The sequence below is a fragment of the Dipodomys ordii genome, unplaced genomic scaffold, assembly GCF_000151885.1.
Source record: "Dipodomys ordii isolate 6190 unplaced genomic scaffold, Dord_2.0 Scaffold1, whole genome shotgun sequence".
NCBI classification, from domain to species: Eukaryota; Metazoa; Chordata; class Mammalia; order Rodentia; family Heteromyidae; genus Dipodomys; species Dipodomys ordii.
In genome coordinates, this window is record NW_012267217.1 from 1,732,046 (window position 1) to 1,747,764 (window position 15,719).

Below are 15,719 nucleotides of genomic sequence, written 5' to 3' on the forward strand. Positions count from 1 at the left end.
CATATAAGGTATATTAAGAAGGACTTTTTTTTTCTTTATTAGGACATATTTCTTTAGTGCCTTCCTTGACCCAAGTGCTTTATATTGAATACTCACTTAACTGTATGTTATACTTTCCAAGTCAGTTTGTAACTGGGATTTATGGAACATGAAAGTATTTGTGGCTAAAATTCTTTCAACATTGTTTTTTCTTAGCTGTGATGCAGATCCGTCAGCCCTAGCAAAATATGTTTTGGCTTTAGTAAAGAAAGACAAAAGTGAAAAAGAACTGAAGGCATTATGTATTGATCAGCTGGATGTATTTCTTCAGAAAGGTAAGATGTTTTGTTTTTAAATACTGTTTTCTTTTAATAAGTTACTTAAAAAACTCAGTCTCAAATTATAGCAGAGATAAACAATATTATAACATATCCATAGATTATTTGAAATGGATATTTATTTTAAGGGTTTTTTTAACATAAAAGAATAAGAAAATTACTAAAATGGCTATTAAAAGATAATATTCCTTAGAAAATTACTTTGAGTCTTGTTTAGTATATTGCTTTTAAATGCAGATTATAATAATTTTGTTTATATACTGTGTAGGCTACATTATGAAGACTAGTCATGACTTGAAGCCACTGACCTAGAAGCCTGATGATTAGACATGAGGAATTATGTAAATATTTTAGTAAATATTTTAATTAGAGGTGTTTTTTTTGCTTGGTTTTTAGAGACACAGATATTTGTAGAAAAACTTTTTGATGCTGTGAATACAAAGAGCTATCTGCCTCCCCCAGAGCAGCCATCATCAGGAAGCCTGAAGGTAGAATTTTTTCAGCACCAAGAAAAAGACATAAAGAAAGAAGAGGTATGAGTCTGTGTTATACTTAATAGGTTCTTTAAACACTTAAAAGATTAAGCTGAGGGTTCTGTTTTTATTTGTTTTGTTTCTTTTCTTTTTTCCTTTTTTTTTTTGCCTGTCTAAGGCTTGAACTTAGGTGAGTACTGTCCCTGACCTTTTTTGCTCAAGGCTAGCATTCTAACACTTGAGCCACAGCTCCACTTCCAGTTTTTTGGTAGTTTATTGGAGGTAAGAGTCTCATGGACTTTTCTGCCTAGGATAGTTTTGAACTATTATCTTCAGATCTCAGCCTCTTGAGTAGCTAACTGGGATTAATAACATCATCACAACTTCAGGGCTTCCGGCCCTCCTCCCCAATATTTTTGTATTTAGAATCCTCAGTATTAGGTTTAAAGTTTCTCTAGTAGTACCCATGGGATTCAGTGTGTGGTCATATTCATGGATATAACTTACTAAAGCAAAGCAAAACAAACGAGTCAGCAAAGGGAAAGGCATGAGAGAGAAGAAGAAAATCTGCTGGAAAACAAGACAAAAAACGCCCTTGGAGGTACTCAAGACATACTTACTTCCTTTAGCAATGAGTTGTGACAGCACATGTGAATGGAGGAAGCTTGTTTTGAGACTCATTACCCAATGTTTATATTTGGATTAGGCACCTACCCTGTTGGGTACATATTTAGCATAAGCTATTGTTTTTATAATTCAAACACGGTGAGCAATTCTAATGATGAAATGGAAGGAATCTTCCAGAAATCAAAGTTTTCAGAAGCCAGCTAAGGAGTAATGAATTTTAAGAAGGCTTTTCTAAGGATAATCTTAGGTCTGCTTTCAGCTTCTGTCTGTTAGGTGTACAGTATTAGCTATTTGTGTTTTGCAAAATAATTGCAATATCAGTAAATTTTTTGGCAGTTTTCTTTGATGCATTTAATAATTGGCTGCTTTTAAGTAGTCAAACTAGGCTCAGCAATAGAAATAGTTTCATTCTTCAAGAGAGTTTGACATTTTTTGTTCCGTGTTATAATCTTCTTCACATATCCTTATTTAGTAGTCACATAGCCATCTCAGTTTGATTCTTAAAAAAAGAAAATAGTTGTTGGTAATTGTTTTAACATTATTTTAACTTTTTTTTTTTTGTATTCAGCCTAGCTTTAAACATCTTCATTGAAATTTTGGCTTTGTATGTCACTATCCTGAGATATTGAAGACATTGCTACTCTCAGCCTCAGTTTATTCCACTGTACAGTAGAAACACTAGAGTTGTAGTGTGGAATAAGTAAAATAATACATAAAATACTTGGCAAAGTAGGGGGTAGGAAGTCGTAAGTGGTAAATTGCTTGGCTAGTAAGTGTGAGGCCCTTATTTAAAATGATATGTATGTGTAGACATATACACATGCATGTGTAAACACACACATACACCATTTAATTTCTCACCAGAGACCAGAAATGTAACTGAATGACAATGTTTCATACCCAGTAGTATAGTATAGTATAGGAGATAAATTAGTAAGACATACAGTAGATAGCATTTGGCAGTTGCTTATGATGCCACATGGAGATATGCAGTAATTAGTTAGGTTTTTTTCATTGAGTTTGGGTTGGTTCCAATTTTGTTTTTATAAATTACCTGAGGTATTTCTTCCTCTTCCCTGTTTCTCGTTTCTTCTTCCCATTTTTGGGCAGTAGAATCTTTCTATTTTGCCTAGACTGATCTGAAACTCTTGTGCTGGTTGATCCTCCAACTTCAGCCTCCTGGGTATGCAGGCATGTTTATCTAGCTTTACATTATATTTTAATTCTCAGAAAATCTTTAGTAACACAGACCCTTGATTTAAGAAACAGTCTTTTTTCAATACAGCTTAATGATACAACTTCAGTGTTGTATCTGTTGCAGAAGTAATACATCATCACAATTTTCTTGACTGTTCTTGGAGGTCTAATTTTTTGCAATTATTAACATGCAAGATGGCAGTGTAGGTTTAAAATGCTATGGATATGAAAACTTACCAGTCGGACACATATACTTCAGGATAGGGATATTTACCCACATAAAATTACTTGCAGAGAAAGATAAAGGAGAAAATGTGTCAAGGGAGTTGGGTATGCCTGTATTTTTAGAAGGCTGAGAAAGGAGGAATGTGAGTTCTAAACTAGCCTGGACTACACAGTAAGACCCTGTCTCAAAAAAAGGACCTCAGTAGGGTTGTATTGTCTATACAATCGTGGCTCATACCTGTAATCTTAGTTACTCAAAAGGTTAGGCATCAGGAGGATCATCATGATTTAAGACCACCCCTAGCAAAAAGTTAAATTTCTCATTGTAACCAATGAAAAGCTGCTGTCATGGTAGGCACCTGTGTAGGAGACATACATAGACTGTCTAGATCAGCCTTGGCAAAAATGCAAGACCCTGTTTAAAAATTGACTAAAGCAATTCTGGAGGCATGGCTCAAATGATGGGGAGTGCCTGCCTGGCAAGCTCAATGTCCCGAGATCAAATTCTACTGTCTCTACTTCCTGCAAGAAGTACAATCTTAAGCCCTAAGGTTTTTACAGAAGCTATTGTCAATATTTCTTGAATCTTAACTTCCAATTCTCTTTTTGTAATCATACCTTAATATCATATAGAATCAGTTTTCTGGTTAGTACAATCTAGACAGCAGAGTAGCACTGATCAAGGGAATGTTTCCTATGATTACTTCCTAGTAGTTTTGTAAGGCCTTCTTGTCATGATGCTAAGAAACTGGGGTTACATGGAAAACTATTTCACCATATAAATTGTTTTTCTCAAATATTCTTTTTAAATTTTTTTATTTTACATCTTGGTTAGTTCTAGTTCTTTGATGTTTTTGGTATGAGACCAAACAAATTCAAGGAATCAAAATGTGCACATACTTTTTTTTTTTTTTAAGAAGGAATAACATTACCTTTCCATTAATTCTAGTAAAATGAAGATACTTAAAATACTTTTTTTTTTTTTTTTTTCCGGTCGTGGGGCCTGAACTCTGGGCCTGGGCACTGTCCCTTAGCTCTTCAGCTCAATGCGAGCGCTCTACCACTTGAGCCACAGCGCCACTTCCGGCTTTTTTCTTTTTGCTTATGTGGTGCTGAGGAATCGAACCCAGGGCCTCAGGCATGCAAGGCAATCGCTCTACCATTGAGCCACCTTCCCACCCCTTAAAGTACTTTTTTGCAACTGGTCTCTAAGGCAAGGATTTATAAATTTTCTTTACTATTCACTTTAACTTTCAACACACTATTATGGTTAAGTGATTGTTTTTATTTAGATAAATGAATTTTGTACATTTCTAGGTAGCATTTTGCTCCTATATTACATAAGTTAAGTCATTGAAATAATATGGCAAGAAATAACTGGGTAACTTATAACTTGTAACGTGTGTGTGTCTGTGTATATGTATGTGTGTGTATCAGGTTACAAAGGAGGATGAACGAGAGAAGAAGTTTTCTAGAAGGCTAAATCACAGTCCTCCCCAGTCAAGCTCCCGATACAGAGAAAATAGGTAAGTGATGTCCTGAACCAATTTCAATTTTTGACTTATCTGTCAGATAGAGGCAAGTAATGTCTAGTGTTTTATTGGTCCAGGAAGGTATAACTAGGTCCTTTTGTACCCAAGACCTTGAAGTCAGATTTTTATGTTGTAAGTTCTTTGTTGTTATTTTTATTCTAGCGTTGGAGTATTTTTCTTCAGTGTGATTATTTTTTTTCTATTAAGCTTTCAAAAATGGGTAAAGTACTAAGTATATAATACATGCTTATGAGATTATATGTATAAGATTGTAGTATATATACTATATATGTAATATAAGACTTATGGGATCCTTTATGTACAGAGAATTGTATAGATGTTGATATACATAAGAGTAAGAATTAAGACAATAAGAAATATAACACATGCTTATGAGATTTAGTATAAGACCGTGTAGTATATTATATATGTAATTTAAGACATACAAAAGCCTTTATGTATGAGATGGAATTGTATAGATGTTGATGTACATAAAAATAAGAGTTAAGACAATAAGGGAAATTTTATTTTTTGTAAAAAGGTTTTGTAATAAGTGTATTTGCTCAGTCATTTTATTTGAGTTTCCCATATTTATATTTTCAAGGTAGGATTTAAAAAAAAGTATACTATAAGAATCAAATACAACTTTTACATTTGGAGGTGTTTTTTTTTCAAATTTTTACTTAAACATTGTTTATATAAAAGTGTTTATATATTTCTTTAGAAGTCGTGATGAGAGGAAAAAAGATGATCGTTCTCGAAAAAGAGATTATGATCGAAATCCTCCTCGAAGAGATTCCTACAGAGACCGATACAATAGAAGACGAGGACGAAGTCGAAGTTACAGCAGGAGTCGGAGTCGAAGTTGGAGTAAAGAGAGGCTTCGTGACAGGGATAGAGATAGAAGCAGAACTAGAAGCAGAAGCAGAACACGAAGTAGGGGTAAATAATACATGTATATTTATTTTGGTTAACATGCTTTACTTTGAAAATGTTATAGATTTAAGGGATTTTTAGAATCATTTAACATTTGTCCATTATTGCCTTTATCTTTTTTATTGTATTCTGTGGTCTTACAAATGCTTGGACCTTGAATTCAAGTGCTAGACAGATAAGTTGTTTTTTTCTTTAAATGTCATTATATGAGGGGTTACATTAACATGAGTAAGGTATATTTCTCCATTAAAAAACATTTATTGAACTGGATGCCACTGTCTCACACTTGTAATTCTAGTTACTCAGGCTAGGGCCTAAGTAAGGACAAGTGCCTAGCCCTTGAGTTTAAGCCCCAGGACTGACACACAAAAAAGATTATTCCAGTCAAGCTGAAAAAGCACAGTTAATTATTACACTTACCAGGATGATTGACCACTAGGAAAAGTCTAGATTAAGTGTTAGTGAGCATATAGATAAGATTAACTCTTCGGAAAACCCTGAGGCAGAATCTTAAAATGTTAAGCTCTACTGCTCAGTAATTCCACACGTGAATGTTTAGATAAAAGAAAGCACATCTTCACACCAAGACTTATACACAAATGTTTAAGGCAACTTTATTTATAGGAACCCAAACTGGAAACCAGACAAATGTCCATCTGTGGAAAATAGACACATGATTAACCACATTATGACATGGATGAAAAGGAAGAAAACATTGATACCTGTAGCAAAGGAAATAAAGCAGCTGAGTGCTGGTGGTTCACACCAATAATCCTAGCTACTCAGGGTGCTGAGATCTAAGGATCAGAGTTCAAACCCATCCTAGGCAGGAAAGTCTGTGAGATTCTTTTCTCCAATTAAACACCAGAAATCTAGAAATGGAGCTGTGCTCAAAGTGGTAGAGTACCAACCTTGAGTACAAAACTCAGAGCCCAGGCCCTGAGTTCAAGCCCCACAACCAACCAAAAAAAAGGGGAACAAACTGCTGATATCTGTAACCATTGAAAACTGAATCTCAAGATAGATAAAAGAAGCCAGATGGATGTAGAGTTATGCCTCAAAACTACAGTAGTTAAAAAAATTCATTTATTTGTATATTTGCAAGAGCATTGCTATCCAATATGCATAATTTTCCTTCCATTATATGCCATTGAATGGAAGATATAGTTGTAGTAAAATGATAAATATTTTGAGTAAAACACTTTTACTAAAACTGAGATTTTTTTTTTATTGTGAAAATACTGTACAGAGGAGTCACAATTACATGGGCAAGATAATGAGTACATTTCTTATCAAGCATTGTAGAAAACTTAGATTTTCTTAATACACTTTATGGTTTTTGTGTAAGCCATATATTGTGCTTTTCTTCTGGTATTTCCTCCAGTGTAATAATGTTATATTAGGCATCTTTGTACATTGCTTCACTTAACTAATCTTAACATCTTTTCTCTTTCCTTAGGAACCATATGAATCCTAGTTTATTGGCTTGTTTCTTTTCAATATAAATTTTTTTCTTTCTGGCTTCATCCATTTGTATCATAAATAATGTTGGTTATAAAAGCAATCATTGTAGTATCTTTTTTAGATGGACTACAATCACATGCTTTTGTTTTTTAGGTTACAAATATGCATTACTAAGTTTATGAGACAAAAACGTAAAAGTTTCTTCTTTCCCATAAACAAAACTGTTAAGGAAAAATTTTGTATTTATTTATTATTTATTTTTATTTTTGTCAGTTGTGGAGCTTGTGGGGTTGGCCTGGGTGCTGTCCTTGAGCTGTTAAGTTCAAGGCTAGCACTCTACTACTTGAGCCACAGCACCACTTTCAGTTTTCTGGTGGTTAATTGGAGATAAGAGTCTCACGGACTTCCCTGCCCAGGCTGGCTTTGAACGGCGATCCTCAGATCTCTGTTTCTTGAGTAGCTAGGATTACAGGTATAAGCCACTAGTGCTTGACTTATGTGTATTTTATAGTTTATGCCATATTGAAACAAAATAGCATGCCTTAGAACATTGAGTGGTATTTTTTTTCTATAAAGAGGTTTGAGAAAAAATTATCTTTTCTCTGTGCAGCAACAATACTTGTATTTCTTATATTTGAGATATATTTATGAGTGTAGTTTTATAAGTTGTTTTTTTTTTTGTTGCTGTTGTTGCAGAACGGGATCTAGTAAAACCTAAATATGACCTGGATAGAACAGATCCTCTAGAAAATAATTATACTCCAGTCTCTTCCGTACCTAATATTTCATCTGGCCACTATCCTGTCCCTACTTTGAGCAGTACCATTACTGTCATTGCACCTACTCATCATGGTAATAACACCACTGAAAGTTGGTCAGAATTTCATGAAGACCAGGTGGACCATAACTCTTACGTAAGACCACCAATGCCAAAGAAACGGTGTAGAGACTATGATGGTAAGTCTTTGAACTGTTTCATGATATGATGAATTAATATTTCTGCTTGCTTAAATTCTCTTAGTTTAGGTGGTACGTTACTCAGAAAGACATAATGCTGGTAGTAGAAATAGTGAGAAAGTTAAGTCTCTTCATTCACGTATTTTCTAATACAGCTTCCATTGGCTACCCCTATTTATTGAAATATATGCAAATATTAATAATAAATTGTGAGCATTTTTGCCAAGTAATTTATTTTTTTAGGGAAGTTACTCTTACAACATTTAATAACAAAACTCACTTCTTGAGAAGTCAGTGATTGTTGCGGTATAAATAGGATTTGTAAATGTAAATATTACCTAGGTCTCACTTTTATAAGTGAAGAGAAGACTTAAAGATGTGTTCTAAAAGGCATATATGTAGCAGTAAACCATAGTTTCAGTGTTCTTTAGTTTTAAGTACATTTAAATAAAGGATATGTTTTTAAGGACAAATATGCCAGAAGTTTTACATGAGGTTTATATCACCCTACTGGTTGTTCATACATACTTTAATTTGATGACTTTAAAAAATGAGTGTGGTGGATATATTATCACTTAATTTGTCTTTATATATTACTGGGAATGATCAGGTGCCTCTTGTGAAATATTTTTTATTACTTATTCATAAAATATTCTTAAAATAACTTACACAGAGTTGGATAATTTATATTTCTGTTAATTTCACATTTTTTTCTAATTCTTTTCTCACAGAAAAGGGTTTTTGTATGAGAGGAGACATGTGCCCTTTTGATCATGGAAGTGACCCAGTTGTCGTAGAAGATGTGAATCTTCCTGGTATGCTGCCTTTTCCAGCCCAGCCACCTGTTGTTGAAGGACCACCTCCTCCTGGACTCCCTCCGCCTCCACCAATTCTTACACCCCCACCAGTGAACCTTCGACCTCCAGTGCCACCTCCAGGTCCATTACCACCTAGTCTCCCACCTGTCACAGGTGAGTATATAGGTTTGAGTATTTATTATTATCTGTCTGTTCATAGGCTTTATACAGTTAATAGTTTGGTGATTGCTCTGTTGAAAGTTCCTAAAGCCCATAGATGCCTAATAGAAACTAAGAGCAACATATTTCCATTTGAAATATATCTACATGTTATAGTCCATGCCAAACTAACTACTGTGAATTAGTGTATGTCACAAATATTGCCAGTTGCCTAGAATTTAAAGCAAATGTGTTTTTGAAAAACATTAAAAGAATATTTGACATGAAAACGCTAACTTAGTTTTAAGAAGTTGTTTTTGTAGGTGATAATTATAGTTTGATAAACTAGAGCATCATGTTTGGATGTATAATAATCTATTTTGTTTGTTTACTTTCAGATGATATTTCTTATTCTTTGGTTTTGACAGGACCACCACCTCCACTTCCTCCTTTGCAGCCATCTGGCATGGATGCTCCCCCAAACTCTGCAACCAGTTCTGTTCCTACTGTAGTAACAACTGGCATTCATCATCAGCCTCCTCCTGCTCCACCCTCTCTTTTTACTGCAGGTACAGTTTGGTCTTATGTATATTCATAGTGTAATGTGGTTGTTTATATTTATTATCTTTAAGTAGTTGTAAAAAGGAGTTTCATCTTAATAAGTCAGTTGAAAGCAAAGTTGTAGATGCAGATGTAAAACATGTCTAGACTTGTTCTTTGAGGAACATTTTTCCAACTAGTATAGAAATGTACTATCAGCTTGGTGAATTGATACTAAATAAACCCTTAATTAAGATTTTTTGGAATAATTGGGTTTAAATGCTTTCTTTTTTGTTGTTGGTTGTGGGGCTTGAACTCTGGGCTTGGGTGCTGTCCCTCAACTCTTGAGCTCAAGGCTAGCGTTCTACCCTGTAGCCACAGCGCCACTTTCAGCTTTTTCTATTTATGTGGTGCTGAGGAATTGAACCCAGGGCTTCATGTATGTGAAACAAGCACTCTACCACTGAGCCACCTTTCCAGCCCCCTTTCCTGGTTCTTAGTACTTTTTCAGAGAACTATTTAATGCACATAAAATGTTATTTACATATTATATGTTAGTTATATGTAAAATGGTTTGGTTTTTTATTAACATTAAAAATTGCCAAGTTGAGTTTTATAATTGTTTTTTAATTACAGTTTTTGTATTACCAGATACATATGACACAGATGGCTACAATCCTGAGGCCCCAAGCATAACAAACACTTCCAGACCTATGTATAGACACAGAGTGCATGCACAAAGGCCTAACTTGATAGGACTAACGTCAGGGGATATGGATTTGCCACCCAGAGGTACTGTGATTAATCTTGATTTTTTTTTTTTTGTCATGCCAAGGGGGAAAATGTAAGAACAGTTGGTCTTGTGTTTATTGGTTTTAAGTAAGATATAATGGTTTTGTTTGTTCTCTGTAACCTTTGACCTCTCAATAGAGAAGAAATGATATATGGTTCCATATTTGAAGCAGAGAGTCACTTTCATTTTTTAAGGAGAAATTTCTCCAAAATATGTATTTCTCAGGTAGTTTTACTGTTTCTTGTATTTTTGTTCATTTGTAAAAGAGTTCATTTAAATTTTTGAAAGTAATTCTTTAATATCTAAAGTCCTACTTTGGACAATGTAGCTGTATAAACTTGAATTTTATATGAAATATTAGTTTATATTTATTTTGATACATAGTTTTTCATTGACATTAAAATTGACATTAGTTGGCTTGTATTTTTAAGCATAGAAATACGTTAGGAAGTGACTCACTATTGTTTAAACCTGACTTAAGAGTTGTGACTGATAACATACACTAGGCAGGGCAGCAAAACTGCAATGCTAGAGGTTAAACTGTAAAAAGGTTTAAAGGATGGGCAGAATTGACAGTAATTGAAAGATGTATCATTTGTTACATTGAACATTTGATAGAGGGAAGTAAGGATTTGTCTTTTATAATAGAAAATATTACATACTCTTACAGAAATGTTTTTTTCTTAATCACTTCAGTTAACTTTTTGCATATATTTTGAACTGGAGTTGAAGTAAGAGCTTCACTCTCTTGGCTTTTTCATTCAAGGACAGAGCTCTGCTACTTGAGTTATATACCTTCATTTATTGCTTTTTGCTGGCTAACTGAAGATAAGAATCTTGAGGACTTTTCTGCTCAGGCTGGCTTTGAACTATGCCCTTAGCTCTCAGTCTCCTGATTAGCTAGGTGTACGGGTATAAGCCACCAGCTCCTGGTGGGCGTGCATGTGTCCACCCTGTCCCTCTCCCTGCCCTTTGGCTAGTGCTCTACTGTTTGAGCCAAGGCTCCACTTCCAGCATTTTGGTGATTAATTGGAGATAAGAGATAAGAATCTCATGGACTTTTCCTACCTGGGCTGGCTTTCAACCATTATTCTCAAATTTTATCTTGGCTTGAGCCATTGGCACCCAACTTCAATTAATTTGCATCCTAATTTTTTTTTATTACTGTTTTACCTAGTCAGAAAAAAAATAAATGGTGCTTACATTTGGAAGAACCCAACTTACTCTATTCTATAAATTTATTATTAAACTTTGTGGTATTATTTGTTCATTGGCCACTCTGAACATCTAACGTTAGTATTTATAGAACATTAAATGATGGAGTTTTGATTCAAGTTTATATTCCTTGAGACCACGGGATACTTAATGGGTATGCGTGCTCCTCACATACACTTTTTAAATTACACTTGAGGCAATCCAATAATTACACAATAGTAGGAGAAAGGGTTTTTGGGGGTTTTGTTTTGGTTTTTTTTTTGGATGGTTTCTGTAAAAAGGATAATTATACTGCAGTTATTGAGACATCGCTACTTTAGATTATAGCTGCTTATACTGTATATCTATTCTCTGTCTCCTACCTAGCTAGTTTACAGATTTTATAACCCCTTCTTTGGTCACTATTAAATAATTTTTTAAAACTTCCTAAAACATTCCTGTTGACTTCCTCTTAATTATTTTTTACTTTGTTGCATATGAGTACTTATGCCACGTCTTTTTCCAGTATGAGTTAAAAAAATTACTGATAAACACAAAATGTTAATGTGTGCTTTCTTCCATTTTCTTTTGTTAATACAGAAAAGCCTCCTAATAAAAGCAGCATGAGGATAGTAGTGGATTCAGAATCAAGGAAAAGAACTATTGGTTCTGGAGAACCTGGAGTTCCTACAAAGAAGACTTGGTTTGATAAGTAAGCTGGCAGGGAAAATGAGGAATTTTAAACTGATTTTGATTGTATTTCTTTTCTTTCAAAAAAATTACTCTTCTATAGACAGTCTCCAATTAAAATTTACACTATATTTTAGAAATTTGTAAGTGTTTGGTACTATAAAGACACTTTTTATAAAAGTGGTAAGGTCATAATATTTACTCTTTGTCCTTCCCATTCTCTAAGAGATGACACTGGTAGATTTGTTAGTGTGTTTGTTCTTTTTTGTTGTTGTTGTTTTTTGTAGGTTGTGGGGCTTGAACACAGGGCCTGTGTGTTGTCTCTGAGCCTTTCTGTGCTCAAAGCTAGCACGCTACCACTTGAGCAACACCACCACTTCCACTTTTGAGTGGTTAGAGATAAGAGTCTCACAGGGTTTTTCTTGCCCAAGCTGGCTTTGAACTGCTATCCTCAGGTCTCAGCCTTTACGTATAGCTAGGATTACAGGCATGAGGCACTGGTGCCCGACTAGACATTCATTTTATTTCTCAAACCTTTTCCTTTGTACTTGGGATGGAAGTCAGGATTTATAAATACATTGATCAACTCTTTGTTTTTTGTTTTTTTTATAGACCGAATTTTAATAGGACAAATAGCCCAGGCTTCCAGAAGAAGGTTCAATTTGGAAATGAAAATACCAAACTTGAGCTTAGAAAAGTTCCTCCAGAATTAAATAATATCAGCAAACTTAATGAACATTTTAGTCGTTTTGGTACATTGGTAAACTTACAGGTAAGTGTCAGAAAATTACTGTATTTGTCAACACTTAATTTTTAGAGAAGAAAATTCGTTCATAATTTAAGGTTGGGAAAATGAAATACCTGAGACAGTCTGACTTAATAAAGAAAACTGATATATTTAGCTCCTGGGTTTTGAAGGCTGAAAATTTAAGATGAGTGAGTGCCTGGATTTGGCCTTTGATGAAAGCCGGATGATATATGATGGAATGGTGAAGTTATGTGGGAAGATTAGATTGTCTCACATCAGGAAGTCAGAGCTATCCAGGGATTAACTTTATTCTCCTAACAGTCACTCTTCTGAAAGCTCAGGGGTCCACAAGCTGGGACCGCTTCCTTCCCTCATTGTCCTAATTACCTCTCTCTAGACCTGACTTCTTAGTGGTTCACTTCCACATCGTAAGATGGCCAACTTCAAGCTTTAGACAAACCATGACAGACAAGAAATTGAAACTTATAAATTATTATGGACCCTTGATATATATATGTATGTATGTGTGTGTGTGTGTGTGTGTGTGTGTGTGTGTGTAGTACACTTAATCTTGAGTATCTCTTTGAGGCAGTTCAGTTTGCTTTACCACATTTATCTCTAGACATAAGGTTCTTAGAATATCTTCACATATTAAATACTTGTAATAATTTAAACTGTTTTAAGAGTTTGATGTATTTAAATGGATTATTTTAAAATTACCTGAAATCATTTTTTATCCTTGTAATTACTGTTTATTGACTACTTAGTATAAACTTCTGTTCCACATGAATCATTACTCTTTACATGAAGAAGTGGGTACTGTTAATTCATTTATAGAAGATGATGCTGAGGCACAGAATAATTGACTTAACTCATGCTCATATGAAAATCATCCAAAGTTTGAACCATGAAATTTGATGCAGACTGTGCTTATTTTTCACTGTTTTGAATTTCTACAACTACATGTGGTTTATATACTATGTTTTAAGAAACATTGTTATTTAAAGAATAGAAAACTTGGTATTGTTAAATTGAAGAGGAATTGTTCATAGCATTAACAGTCCTCAGTTACTATTTCCCTAAGAAGAAAAATAAGATTGGGACACTCTAGGTATAAGGAAGAGGAAAGATCTTACTTGGAAGGTTCAGTTTTTCACATCTTGAGTAATGTTATTGCATAGAGCCACAAATTCCACTAGAAATTTACTGTTTCTATTTTAAATCTTAGGTTGCCTATAATGGTGATCCAGAAGGTGCCCTTATCCAATTTGCAACATATGAAGAAGCAAAGAAAGCAATTTCAAGTACGGAAGCTGTATTAAACAATCGCTTTATTAAGGTTTATTGGCACAGAGAAGGAAGTACCCAACAGCTACAAACTACTTCCCCAAAGGTAAGAATAAAATTATTCCTTTCTTACAGAGCTCTTAGTACATTGTTTAAGAGCAGAGATATTTGAATCAGGGGAACTGTGTTCAGATCCTGGCTTTTAGTACTGTTAACTTTATAAGCTTTATTATACTATTTAACTTCTCAATCCCATTCTCATCTAATTGTGAGTTTAATCTTATTTTATGAAATTATATGAAGGTGCATTTTAGGCATATAGAACAGTCCTGGCAGATAAGAAGCATTCAGTAAGTTGTAGCTAATGTGTATTTCATAATTTGAGATTGTGAATTTATTTCAGAAATTCTTCTTTATTTCTCTCCTTTTTAGTTTCCTTTTTCTGCTTTCCTGTACCAGCTGGTGTACTATATAATGTTAGATTATTTAGAGAGATACAACAGTTTTTCATTTACTAAAACAATTTTTCATTTCCTGTAAAGGAAATAACTATTTGCATGTGTTAAGAAAATTGAAAGGAAGTGTAGGGTTTGATTATAAGCTGTATTTTAACTTCCTAATGCTTGACCAAGTATTTATTACAATATAGAAAAGTTTATCATACTCCTGAGTTAATCAGCTTTTAAGATATTTTCTTTTATCTTGTCCTGAGGTAATGCAGCCTTTAGTCCAGCAGCCCATTTTACCTGTGGTGAAGCAGTCAGTCAAAGAGCGGTTGGGTCCAGTACCTTCAAGTACTATTGAACCCGCAGAAGCCCAGAGTGCTAGTTCAGATCTTCCTCAGGTAAATGGAAAAATGTCTTATTGTAAATAATAGTTTTCTCTTGGTATCTTCAATTCTAATTATGGTTTTATTTTTATTTTTTTTGGGGGGGGTTTGTTTTTTGGTGCCAGTCCTGGGGCTTGAGCTTTTGTGCTCAAGGCTAGTGCTCTACCATTTGAGACACAGCTCCACTTCCAGCCTTTTACTGGTTAAGTGGAGATAAGACTAACAGACTTTCCTGCCGGGATTAGCTTTGAACCAAGATCCTCAGATCTCAGCCTCCTGAGTAGGTAGGATTACATGCGTGAGCTACTGGCACCCAGCTATAATTATGTTTTATATAGAAATATGGCATATACATATTTGAACCCTACCTATAAATCTTACTATAACTTTCATTTTTACTGTAGTTTTTGAATCTTAAATTATTTTCTTCAGTTAATACTTAGAAGAAAGATGTCCTTTTTACTTTGTGGAGGAGATAATATTTCAGCAAACTGCCTGAAGAAAGTTTAGTACACTAGTCTTATTTTTTTCACCATCTTTTTACTTAGAATTTCATTCTAGAGATAATTACGTGGTAGAGTGAACTGGCGAGTTTTGGGAAAGAAAGTCTTAAAACATCATGGTAAACCTGCTTGATAATTTTACCAGAACTTTGCTTTGCTTATTCTTGATTCTGGGATTCTCTGATCATTGTTAATTTCTTTCCACTTGTTCTACACTGAGTGACAGTTTCTGGGAGGCATTTCTGAACTCTTTCTGAAACATAGCTTTCCTTTTTTTCTCCAGATGTTTCAGATTGCTGTGTAGAATAGGATGTAGTCTCCTGCATAGTTAATAGATGCTATCTTATTAAAATGTCCTTCCTAGGTAATTCCTAAAGTGTAAGGCATTGAATTCTATAAGAAAATGCAGAACGTTAGTTGGTAAATTATTAGTAACAAAAAAATTATATCT

At 34.2% G+C, this 15,719-nt stretch overlaps 1 protein-coding gene across 11 annotated transcripts in view; it reads left to right on the forward strand.

Annotated features, from left to right (window-relative positions):
* Window positions 1-15,719, forward strand: part of Rbm26 (RNA binding motif protein 26) — a 70,624-nt gene that overhangs the window by 18,164 nt on the left and 36,741 nt on the right. For 6 of the 11 annotated variants that reach the window (XR_001174781.1, XR_001174784.1, XR_001174786.1 and 3 more), the window contains exons 2-13: window positions 196-314; window positions 714-850; window positions 4,277-4,365; window positions 5,096-5,313; window positions 7,468-7,728; window positions 8,460-8,699; window positions 9,083-9,253; window positions 9,861-10,016; window positions 11,812-11,923; window positions 12,514-12,673; window positions 13,878-14,042; window positions 14,649-14,780. Coding sequence is in view for 1 of the 11 variants with exons in the window: in XM_013010066.1 (XP_012865520.1) it covers window positions 196-314; window positions 714-850; window positions 4,277-4,365; window positions 5,096-5,313; window positions 7,468-7,728; window positions 8,460-8,699; window positions 9,083-9,253; window positions 9,861-10,016; window positions 11,812-11,923; window positions 12,514-12,673; window positions 13,878-14,042; window positions 14,649-14,780 (1,960 nt within the window). In the remaining 10 variants the exon portion in view is untranslated. The remainder of the gene's footprint in view (window positions 1-195; window positions 315-713; window positions 851-4,276; window positions 4,366-5,095; window positions 5,314-7,467; window positions 7,729-8,459; window positions 8,700-9,082; window positions 9,254-9,860; window positions 10,017-11,811; window positions 11,924-12,513; window positions 12,674-13,877; window positions 14,043-14,648; window positions 14,781-15,719) is intronic. The other 5 variants (XR_001174790.1, XR_001174795.1, XR_001174792.1 and 2 more) reach the window with 3 other exon arrangements.